The 12082-nt window shown below is 46.9% G+C and overlaps 1 protein-coding gene across 4 annotated transcripts; it reads left to right on the plus strand.

Annotated features, from left to right (window-relative positions):
* Positions 1-3175: 3175 nt before the first annotated feature.
* Positions 3176-10219, plus strand: TENT5C (terminal nucleotidyltransferase 5C). 4 transcript variants are annotated; one of them, XM_006036197.2, is made up of 3 exons: positions 3705-3796; positions 7277-7370; positions 8679-10219. In XM_006036197.2, the coding sequence occupies exon 3, from the start codon at positions 8706-8708 to the stop codon at positions 9876-9878; it is 1173 nt and encodes a 390-aa protein (XP_006036259.1). In that variant the 5' UTR covers positions 3705-3796; positions 7277-7370; positions 8679-8705; the 3' UTR covers positions 9879-10219. The 4 variants fall into 4 exon arrangements, with proteins under 4 accessions (XP_006036261.1, XP_006036259.1, XP_006036260.1 ...); XM_006036199.2 differs by lacking the exons at positions 3705-3796; positions 7277-7370 and adding an exon at positions 3176-3235; XM_006036198.2 differs by lacking the exon at positions 7277-7370.
* Positions 10220-12082: the final 1863 nt, after the last annotated feature.

Below are 12082 nucleotides of genomic sequence, written 5' to 3' on the forward strand. Positions count from 1 at the left end.
TGGGTCGGTATCGACCTGGAAGGGTGTGGGCAGTGGGGTTCCGCAGGGCTCAGTCCTTGGACCGATACTCTTCAATGTCTTCATCAGCGACTTGGACGAGGGAGCGAAGTGTACTCTGTCCAAGTTTGCGGATGACACAAAACTGTGGGGAGAAGTGGATGCACCGGAGGGCAGGGAACAACTACAAGCAGACCTGGACAAGTTGGACATATGGGTGGAAAACAACAGAATGCAATTCAACAAGGAGAAATGCAAAGTGCTGCACCTAGGGAGGAAAAATGTCCAGCATACCTACTGCCTAGGAAAAGACCTGCTTAGAGGCACGTAAGCGGAAAGGGATCTTGGAGTCCTAGTGGACTCCAAGATGAACATGAGTCGTCAGTGTGACAAAGTCATCAGAAAAGCTAATGGCACTTTATCGTGCATCAGCAGATGCATGACGAACAGAACCAAGGAGGTGATACTTCCTCTCTATTGGGCGCTGGTCAGACCGCAGTTGGAATATTGCGTGCAATTTTGGGCACTGCACTTCAAGAGGGATGTGGATAACCCGGAGAGGGTCCAGAGAAGGGCCACTCGTATGGTTAAGGGCTTGCAGGCCAAGCCCTATGAGGAGAGACTGGGGCACCTGGACCTCTTCAGCCTCCGCAAGAGAAGGTTGAGAGGCAACCTTGTGGCTGCGTATATGTCCCCAGGCTTCCTATCTCCCTCCTTTAGCTTCTGCTGCCTAACCCCACCCCTGGAGATGAAGCAGGAAAGGAGCCCATGGCCAGAGGCCCTGGAGAGACTCAGGGACCCTACTCAGCATTTGCACTGGTGCAGTGCAGAGGGGGTCGCTCACTGCTTGACAGGCATGGGCCACATGGCAGGACTGCACGTATGTTGTATCTGCTAGCACAGTGAGTCTGTGTGATGCAGCATGTCTGTACATCAGATGCATGGTGCAGCTGAGAACCTTGTGCCATGTATTTGTGGGCTGCATGCCATGTGGTGCTTGGGGTCCGGGTGGATATGCAGTGTGGCATGCAGCTCATGCAGTATAAAACCTAAGGGGGCATGACCCATGATATATGACTGGGGCGGGGGTGGAGCTGTGGCCTCCAGTCACTCAGAACTTGGATAGCCATGGCTTGCATTCTAAATATACAGGTTTCCCTCGCTTTATGCAGGTTCTGTACATGCGAATTCACTCTTATGCGATGACCCTTTTTATACCAAAAATTCATTATATGCGAGGTAAATTCACTCATGTGATCAGTGTGGTGGAAGCCTGCAGTCAGCTGCTTTGTGCGGTGCATTGCTGGAGTGACATGCACCAAAATGTAATCTCCTATGTGGATCTGTGCTCCATGCTCTTCGTCTGCGACATGCGTTTCTGTAGTTGTCATCCCCATTATGATAGTGCCCTGTGCTTATATGTACTGTCTGCTGTTGGTGAATTGTCTTGTAAGAGTGGTAAAAATGGGTCTGGGGGTCAGTACAGTCGAGGTCTTGGACCGTATCCCTATTTGTTACATTGTAAAGTGGGTTCCCTTTATGTAAGTTCGAGTTTTGCACCATTTTCCAGGAACTCATGTACAGCATAAAGCAAGGGAAACCTGAACAGGGCTTTTTCACACAAAAACATAATCATCCAAATGATCAGTTACTGGAAGGCTTGCAAGGATTATTTAAAATTTAGTTTTATTGGAAAGGTAATGTATTGGCCATGGTTTATTTTTCCGTTTGTAACAGAATTTCTAGCAAAAAAGTCAGTATCTGCTGGCCCTGCCAAAAACATGCATTTGGGTGTTTTGGTTGCTTATTTTATTGTTTTGGTTGCTTATTTTATTCTTAAAGAGATCTTTCCAGAACCACCCATCCTAGCCTTTAAACAAGCACCGAACCTTATTAAGCTCATCATCACCAGAAGCAAACTGACACCGAATGGATCCAGAACATGCCAGGACAAGAAATGAAAAACCTACCAACACATCTCCACCGCCCCAACTATCACTGTACCCCACAACAGAACCATCACCATTCCTGAATCCTACACCTGCACCTCCAGAAATGTTATACATCTCATGCAGTGCATCAAACGCCCTGATGGAAAATATGTAGGAGAAACTAAACAACAACTATGCACCGGAATGAATGCACACTGGAAATATATCAAAGACAAGAATACCCAACTACCTGTGGGGACACATTTCTCACAGGACAATCATTCCCTTTCCCAGTTGTAATCCTCAAAGGTAACTTACAACACACCTTTCATAGATGAGCCTATGAACTTCACTTCATCAATCTACTGGATACTAAAAATCAGGGACTCAATATAGACATTGGATTTATGACACATTATAACCTGCCTGACATCTGAGTCACATGGTACCTACCTGACCTGACCTCTCACATTCCTTTCCCTCCCCCCCAACTTTTCTCTCATCCCCTCCTCAACTTCTCTGCCCTTTTTCTTCCAGTTCCCTACCTTTTCCTTTTTGTTGCTAGCCTCTTTTTTACCTTGTATTATTACCTCTGTAGTGTTTTCCATTTGGCCTTCCCCTCCGTTTTCTTTCCCCTCCCTTCCCTGCTTTACCTTTTGTTTTCCTACTTCTATCCTTTTAGATTTTCACTGACATCCTGTCACACTTTTAGCTTTCCCCATCTGTCTCACTTTTAGCTTCTCCCATTCCTGTTTTCCTCATCTCCAACTATTCCCTTTTTCACAGACTGCCTCTTCTTCACCTTGTATTTTATCTGTTGTCACCCTATGACTTTCCCCCCCCTATTCTCTTCCCCCTCCCTGCTTTTCCTTTTCTGCTTATCTCTAACTATTTATGTTTTCACTGACATCCCTCTGCACTTTTAGCTTATCTCATTCCTTGGAGTCTCAGAACAGCAAAGACTTCCTATGCCAGAGGAAGAGTGACTTGCTAAGAACTTTTTCCAAGTACTCAGTTGGTCTAATAAAAGATATCACATCTACCCAAATAACCTTGCCCGCCTTGGTCGCTCGTAGGATTTTTGCTCCTCTTCTGTGCCTATGCCTGCCAGCACACACGATTAAAATAAGCCTGCCATTTCAAAAGACAGGTCCTTTGTTCCCTGCCTGCAAGAGTTCAGCTAGCATCTTGAGGAGATGAGGCCTGGTGGGTGGATGGATGGAGAAAAGTAGAAGGTGGGAAGGACAAGTGTTGGACTCCATGAAGAAAGTAAAGACAAAGAAGAGGAGGAAGCAGGTACTACACAGGTGAGCTTCCTTTTCAGGCTGTTGCTGTGGGTTCTCTCTCCTGCCTCCTCCTGGCCAGATTTCCCTGGGTCTTGAAGAGCTCTGGGGTCTCCAAGGGACCTGCACTCCTTCTCAATGAGTTTAGTGTCAGGGTGTACTACTGTGGCTCCTGCCTATGTGCTGCAAGATGTCACTAACAGCCATGAAGCCCACACCCATGGCTGGATCTAAGAGGGGGAAAAGGGGGTGCAGGAGATGCCACCAGTGCCCTAGCTGCCAGGGGCTTCTGCGAGTCTCCAAAGCAAGTGGGAGTCTCCCTCTGACCCCGCACTGCACCGCTGCTCCCTCCCCTCTAGCGCAGGCCCGTCCCCCCCAGCAGGGCTGCCTCTGGGTGCGGGCAAGGGCCTTTGCGGGTACCCCCGGGTGCCCTGGCTCTTCGCTCCGCACCTGCTAGACCACCCTGCACGGGGCGGCCCCACTGCGCTCAGGCGGCGAGGGGGCGGGGCCGGGAACAACTACAAAGGGGCGGCCGAGGCGGCAGGCGGGTGCGGTGCGGTAGACTGAGCGGAGCTGAGCGTTGAGGTGAGTGGCGGGCCGCGGGCGCCGTAGTGCGGGGGGTGGCTCGGGCTCAGCCTGCGGCGTCCGGTTCGGCCGGGAGGCTGTGGTGCCGCTCGGCCTCTGGGGCGGCGTCATGGGGAAGATGAGCGCGGGGCTCCGCCGCTTGTAGCCGCCTCCGTGGGGCCTGGGCCGAGAGCCGGGAAGCAGAGCGCAGCGCGGGCTGGCGGCGGGGGCGGCCGCTTCCACGGCCGCGCCGCAGCGCGGGCTGGCGGCGGGGCAGGCCTTTCCAGGAGCTGCGCGACTAGGAAAGCCCGTGCCCTGAGCGGCTGGGTTGCCTCCCCCTCGCTTCCTCATGCCTCTGGGTTGAGCTTCTCTGGGCAGTGTCCGCTGCATCCTTGGACTTGTTCAAGGGTCAGTATGCTCTGCTCTGTGCCTCCTGCAGATCCCTCATTGTGAACCTCACTCCCTTCCCTGTTTTCTTTTTCTTTTGTCCCAAGGAATTAGTTGTTACTTTCTCAGTGGCCTCCCTTTTTAAAGGGAGCCTTATAGTGTTTCTTGGAGGGCACTGGCCCACGATCCCTTGAAAGTAACAAATAGGCCTGTGCCAAACCTATTAGATACCTGCTAGCTGAAGTTGCAGGTGGTGGTGCCTTTGTGATGGGTCTGTTCTTCACATAGGCATTTGGGGAGTTTTCTTGCTTGCTTTCTTTTTTTTTTTTTTTTTTTTTTTTAAGGAAGGAGGACCTGGAAAAATCTCCATGTCTAGCTTTAAGTTTGGCACAGAGTACCTTCTGTAGGTCTAAAACTCCCTCTGGAGAAAGTGACAGACACTGCAGTGCCATCATCCCTTTCTTGCAGAAGTAGCTGACAACAGGAGGAACGGCACAGAGATAAAATGGTGTTAAAATTCTTTTGCCAGACTGTGTTAAATGCTCTAGTTTCTGAGTCTGTGGGTTTTCTCCTTGCTTGGCCTGATGTTGGGAAAGGGAGGATGGGGGAGAGGAACGGTGGAACAGGAGTCATTTCAGATCGTACACAATTAGGGTTGGAAGAGACCATGAAGTACCTAAATGTTCTTCTAGCACCCCATGTGTATGATGCAAAGATGACACGGAGAGCCTCAGGTTTTGGTCTCCAGTAATCTAAAGCCCTGTGGGATATTGGGATTTGAAGTATCTTGGAAGTCTAATACAATTTCTCAGCACTCCTGTGCCTTGCCCCCTGCCCCAAATCTTTGAGGTGGCCAGGAAGACCCTGCTATGACAGTACTGTCAGGATGCTTGATTGATGCCTCTGGGGACTTTGTGCAACACCTGGCCTGTGAGTCTTTGATACCATTATTTCAGAGTCACTTGGATCTGAGAAGTGCTAAGCATTTGGTCTTAATTATTGATATCAAACAGTGTTCTTTCACTAATAGAAAGCCATTAAGTGGTTAGCCATCAAACACAATTGACAAACTTTTGTGACTCTGGGTACCCATCTTTCCTTTCAGTTGCACGCTTGCACCATTCCCATTGAAGTCTGTAGTGAGGAGGTACCTCATGATGCCTTCAATGGACCTCCAAGCACTTCCACATGCCCTTAAGATTGAAATGCACTGTGTGGGGTGGATGTTGCCTCCTTCCTACAGGTGAGGAGTGACATGGGTCCAATGACTTGCTCACTGCCTCTGTGAGGCTGTGGAGGAATGGATCTAGAACAGAGGTGACAAAATATGGCCCACAGGTCAGATCTAGCATGCTGGGTAACTTCATCCAGCTCACAGGTAGGTGCCCACCAATTAATTGCATCTGCCCAGCTTGTGGTTCCCCCTGCTGTGCTGGAGCAGTGTGCTGTGATTCTGCCTTTGCAGGTAGCAGGCCCTTAGCACCAGCCAGTGCTCACAGCTTCCAGGCAGGGCTGCTGCAGCTGCCTGAAGAACTGCTTGGCTCCCCTGAACACCAGCAGCTCCTCCTGTTGCTGCTGCAGTGCTCTGGGCAGCAGGTAGGGAAGTGATGGTGGGTAGGAGGGGCAGCTGTGTGGGAGTCCAGGGCATTGGGCCAGGGCTGGCAGGAGTCCAGAGTGTGGGGCCTGCACTGCACAGGGTGATGGAAATGCAGAGCCTGGGTCTATGGGAATGTGGGGTTGGCCTGGTTCAATTGCACAGGGCTCCCCATGGCTCACATGCAGCTCATGGGACCTGTGCACTGCTGGGGAGAGCTCTATGGTGGCCTTCCCCACTCCCTGCCACCATGTACAGCTCTCTGGACTCCTCTGGGAGTGGTGGGGAGCCCTGTGCAGTGGAGCCAGGCAGGCTCCACCCTGTTCCCTGCTGAGTCCTAGGAGCTGCAGCTGGGAGTAGGCCAAGCCACTGACTCCATCACATGGTGGCTCTGACCAAGTCCTGAGAGCTGCACGTGACTCATGGGGAGAGCCCTGCATGATGGAACTGGGCTGCACCTCCCCCATGCTGTCTCCCCCACTCCCTACACTGCACCACATGTGTGCACACATACACTCCCCCAACCATTCCCCTTGCATATGATATACAAAAGTAAGACTCTTATTTTGAGCTATTATGCAATCCCCTCATATATACTACACAAACATAAATTGGGTCAAACTTTTTATTTAAAAAAAAAAAAAAAATTAAAATATGTTATAGTAGATGTTTTGACTTTTAGTATACAGTTTGGTTGGGTTTTTTTCTGGTTCCATGATGACCCCCTCCCTCCCCTAAAGGAGTACTTTGGGGGGCAAGGGGAGGGACTTCTGGTGGCAAAGTTTGGGGTTAGTGGTAGGACTTCCAGTCCCAAGACGGTGACCAGGGGGTGGGGTATCTGTCAAGTGGCAGGGCTACCTTTGTGGCCCTCAACAGATCACCAAAACTCATTAAGCTAAATTAACTCATTAACCCCTGATCTAAAACCTGATTTCCTTCAGTGAGACACAGATGTGGCACTCCACCTATTGTATTGATGCAACAGTGGTTGTTTGTCAGAATGGTACAAGATTAAGGGACTCTGAAAAACATTCTCTATAAGCAAGTTGGTGCTAAAACTTCTCTGCAATGGCAAGGGCATCCTGGTGCAGTACTCCAAGACACAGCAAGTAAACAGGCTTGGGACTAGCTTCTCAATTTACGGTAGAAAGAGCCTTGTTGCAGTAGTAGTTTAGGATACCCATTCTCTTGCTCCCAATCCCCCATACATCTGCATGTTTTAAATGTTCTCCAGGGATCTCTAATTCTAATTGACCTTACACTGGTTGCCATCAGCTGAACTTTAACACAAGATTAAGAGACTCCAAAAGGTCCCGATCTGTGTGTCTCAACCTTTTTAGAGTCAAGGCGCCCTTTGGAAAGTGCAAACTTGTAGCTTTCACCCTTTTGCCTACCGAAAAATAATATAACAGTTTTTTGGTTACAAAGACGGACTATGGATTTCTATTTGAAATCTGTGTTTATCTTGTGTATTATGTTTGTTAACCTAACAGTGCTAACACTTGTGTGGCACCTTGCAGCACCCTCAGAAGGATCTTAACACACCCCAAGGTTCCGTGGTTGAGAATCGCTGGTCTAAGCAGTATATTGGACTTCCTATGTTAATATACTGAGGTTTGTGTAACACTACTTTTTTCACCCTTAGTCTGACTTAAGATTGGGCTAGCTCTTTAACAAGCTTTGGCAGTTTTTCTTCTGCAAGTGAGCAAAAAGCCAGGGCAAACTTAAATATTTGAAAGAGGGTAGCATTAGATTATACAATCATAACTGATTCCTTTCCAAGAGATTAGGGTGAGTATGGAGTAGCTTTAAACTTTTTCTCACGTGATCCAAGAAGCAACTATATTCATGGTACTGAAGTGCTTTAAAATTTTCAGAAGAGTAGAAAGAACTCAATGCTTAACTAGTGAGTGCGACTGACCTGCAGGGCGAGCAAGCCATCACGAAAAGAAAGACATCTGGAGGCATTGTCAAAGAGGGATTTAAATTTTTCAGGGGGTTGGAGTTCTTTAAGGTCTGGGAATATGCAGTTACAGTAGCAGTGATATGTATTTTTTTTCAGTATCATGTCAGTTGATGAATCTGATATAAAACTATAGTTTTCAAAATGGTGGTCACTTAGAGTCCCATTGATTTTCAGCTGGCACTATACATGTTTCAGTACTTCTGAAATTCAATCCCTTTTTAGGGTGTTTGCTCTGAGCCAATGTTTGTAGTCTTTCCTCCATGACTTGCCTTCTGAATTGGCATCCTATAGGTAGGGACCTACTGAAATTGTGACTTTTGTGGAATCTGGTATTGCCTGCAAAATTGGCGGGGGGAAGAAAAAGAAAATTGAAGGAAAATAAAAAGCTGGCTGCTCAGAGGGAGCCAGCAGTCTTTAGGGCACTGCTGCAATCTGCTGGGCAGGGAAGGGAGGAGGTCATGTGGTTCTGCCCCTTGCCACCAATTGGTAGCAAGGGGCAGGGCTGCATGATGAATAGCATGGGGGGGGGCAAGGGGTGGGGTCACCAGGGTCCCTCAGCCAATCAGAGGCATGGGGGGAGGTGCTGTGCTCTGCCTGCAAAATAGCTGCCAGGCCCCATATTCTTCTGCCTGTGAAATCAGGGGCAGCCCCCTTGAATTTGGTAGGTCCCTACCTATAGGACTGCAGCAGGCCTGCTATACTAAATAATCTGCCTTGATCAGCAAGACTGAGCAAGAAAGTATTTGGTGCCTCTATACCAAGATAGACCAAATATCCTCTTAGAGGAAAGGCTTCCCGATTTTTAACTAGTGGGATGTAAATAAATGTATTGAATTTAGAATTTGATGGTGGGGAGGACCCCTAAATTTCCTACATGTATATCCTGTTTCCTCTTGTTTTTATATGTGGCCTAATTTTGAAATGTTTTTTTTTTCCTCCCTCTCTCCCCTCCCCAGTCTCTCTGGAGAAAAGCAAACCCTAAAATGGCAGGCCAAGGAAGTAATACAGACTGCATGTCATGTAGTATACTGAGCTGGGAGCAGGTCAGCCGTTTGCATGAGGTTCTGACAGAAGTCGTTCCAATCCATGGCCGGGGCAGCTTCCCAACCCTGAAGATAACCCTGAAGGACATTGTTCAGACTGTCCGCAATAGTCTGGTTAAGATTGGCATCCAAGTGCATGATGTCCGGCTGAATGGTTCTGCAGCTGGTCATGTTCTGGTCAAGGATAATGGGCTAGGCTGCAAGGACCTGGACCTTATTTTTCAAGTGTCTCTTCCAAGTGAGGCTGAATTTCAGCTAGTCAGAGATGTTGTCTTACGATCTCTCTTGAACTTCTTGCCAGAAGGTGTGAGCAAGCTCAAGATCAGTCCAGTGACTCTGAAAGAAGCCTACATCCAGAAACTGGTGAAAGTGTGTACGGAGTCTGATCGCTGGAGCCTAATATCGCTTTCTAACAGACATGGCAGGAATGTGGAACTGAAGTTTGTTGACTGCATACGTCGACAGTTTGAGTTCAGCGTGGACTCTTTCCAAATCATATTGGACTCCTTGCTTTTTTACTATGACTATTCTGAAAATCCCATGTCGGAAGGCTTCCACCCAACTGTGATTGGGGAAAGCATGTATGGAGACTTTGAGGCAGCCTTTGATCACCTCCAGAACAAACTGATTGCTACCAAGAATCCAGAGGAGATCCGAGGTGGTGGACTCCTGAAGTATAGCAATCTCCTGGTGAGAGACTTCAGGCCCATGGACCAGGAGGAGATCAAAATGCTAGAGCGCTACATGTGTTCACGCTTCTTCATAGACTTTCCAGACATCCTGGACCAGCAGCGCAAGTTAGAGACGTATCTTCAGAACCATTTTTCCAGAGAAGAGAGGAGCAAATATGACTACCTCATGACCCTGCGGCAGGTGGTGAATGAGAGCACTGTATGCCTCATGGGGCACGAGCGAAGGCAGACTCTGAACCTGATCTCTCTGCTGGCACTCAAAGTACTGGCAGAACAGAACATCATTCCTAGTGCCACTAACGTTACCTGTTACTACCAACCAGCACCTTATGTCAGTAATGCAAACTTCAGCAACTACCATATTGCAAACTCTCCTATTTCCTATAGTCAGTCTTACCCTACCTGGCTACCTTGTAACTGATTTCTAACTCGCGTATTTCTTAATGGAAGTTTCTGAAAGGCAAGAAATTGTATGGGTAGTGGGAACTACCAATTGGCTAGGGGGCTATCTGTTGGGAATGTGTGGTTTGATTTCTTATTTCCTTGAAGGCAGCATGACACTACTACCAAACAGTTTGCAAAGTTTTTCAGTATTCCCTGCACAAATGCTGCAAGAAGTCTTACTGTCTCTTTCAATTGTGGGAGGAGCCTGTGCCCTCAAATTGGAGAATTAATTACTAGTTGTGAAAACTATGGCAGACTTGTATCCAAGTGTTGTGTGTGTGTGTGTGTGTGTGTGTGTGTGTGTGTGTGTATATAGAAGACCAAGTAACAGCTGGCTAGTTATGGAGAAGAAACAGCAAAGTTTAATATACAAAACTATCTGAACTTGGAACAGCAGCAGAAATCACTTGACTGCTTGATCCCCTTGTTTCATCAGGTCACAGCCCCTACTCGTTCCATCTAAATTCTTGTAATCTTTCCATACAACTGTACTTAGGTGAGCTGTCTCTTAGTAGTTCATGCAGTGCATGAACTGCATGTACTTTTTAGCCATATAGAACTAGCCTATGTATGGACATAACTTTCTTTCATTGAGGGCCTTGATCATGATTGGTTCCTGAAAACCATTGAGCAGTGTGGCTCATCTAGAGGAGCAACAGATTGCTTTCTTAAGTTAAGGTTAGACTAACAAATCTCCCTGAAGTTTGAGCTAGCTAGATACCAGTCTTGAGCGCACAGATTTGGAAGGTAGCTTCTTGCAGTCAAAAGAAAAACAGTCCTAGAACACACAGTGAAATATATTCAAGACTGGAGTCCTTTGGCGGTGGGGGGGAAACTTTTTGGGTTTTTAAAAAAAAAAAACAAAAAACCAAAAAAAACTAAGTACTGAAACTGCTTGGGGTGATGTTTTTTTTTTTTTTTGGGGGGGGGGGGGGTTTGTTTAGTGTTTTTTGTTTTGTTTTTTTTGTTTTTCCCCCCCTTGAGAATGGCACAGCTCTGTCCTAAAATTAATCTTATTATTCTTTCTCCTCACAAGTCTCTTAAGGCACGTGGTGTTTACTTCATCTCTAGTTATAGGGTGAAGATTTCTGGGTTTGTCAGATTTGTAAGACTTCTGGGTATTGAGTCTTAAAGTCTTATCACATTCCATGAATAGTCACCACAGTGACTCTTACAAATGGCTATACTCCTGTACAACTTCAAGAAGGATTTGAAGGTCCCCTTCATTTATCACTTAATCTCATGCTTGCTTCCTGTCTTAAACTGAATCTTTTTTTAACTTAATTGACAATAGCACTTGGGCATATTCACAGCACAAGATGATGGGTGTGTGTTGCTTTTTTGTTTTTGTTTTCCCCCCAACCCCAAGATGTACTCCATTTCTTTCTCTGTCTTTGCTGCCTCTTGAAAATAATCTAAGTGGTAGACCCCTAAGACAGGGCTCACCACAAAGAGAGAAACCTACCTCCAGACCCATGTCTCCAAAGAAGAGAGCTACAATATCTGAAGAGATAACAGTACATTTCATGAAGGCAAGGTTTACTCTTCAAGAGGAGACTGATCCTTGATGAATTTCATGTGGTAAATACCAACTTGCCTTTTTTTTTTCCTCTCTAACCTCCTGCACCTTAGTCAGGGCAACAACACCCTAATTATATAGGGGGCTGGATAGTGGGGTCTGAAGCTTACTGGTGCAGTGGCATATGTGATCTATTTTAATTTAGTAAAATACAATAATTCAAATGGAGTTTAGTAGAGACTGGAAATATTGGGCCACCTCTTCACAGGAAGGGTAAGACTTTAGCACTTACTGAAGTACTGTCCAAAGCTATCTGCTAATCCTTCTATAGTTTTATACAACTTTTCAGCTATCTATAACTTGCAGTTACAGCTGTGTCCTGCTCCTTTGAGCCTTGTGGTGTTGTAATAGCAAATATTGAACAAAGGATTTCGGGTTCCTTGCAGGGTACAGTAAAGATGGATAAATTCAGATTTTCAAGTAAAAGTTTAATAGGGGGTGGGGGCATAGCAGGCCTTCTCAGTTGCAATTACAAGGCATGCTAGAATAAAATTCCTTTAATGCCCCATCCATGACCGGACCAAAAACTTCTTAATATACTGAAAGCTTTTGGACTTCCTTATAGACTCAGTAAGGTAACTTTGGATTGTCTAAAATGTGAG

Source organism: Alligator sinensis, unplaced genomic scaffold (assembly GCF_000455745.1).
Source record: "Alligator sinensis unplaced genomic scaffold, ASM45574v1 scaffold101_1, whole genome shotgun sequence".
NCBI lineage: Eukaryota > Metazoa > Chordata > Crocodylia > Alligatoridae > Alligator > Alligator sinensis.

What these genes read in the sequence shown, in the direction of transcription:
- TENT5C (XM_006036199.2), top strand. Translation starts at nt 8,706, where the DNA reads ATGGCAGGCCAAGGAAGTAATACAGACTGCATGTCATGTAGTATACTG.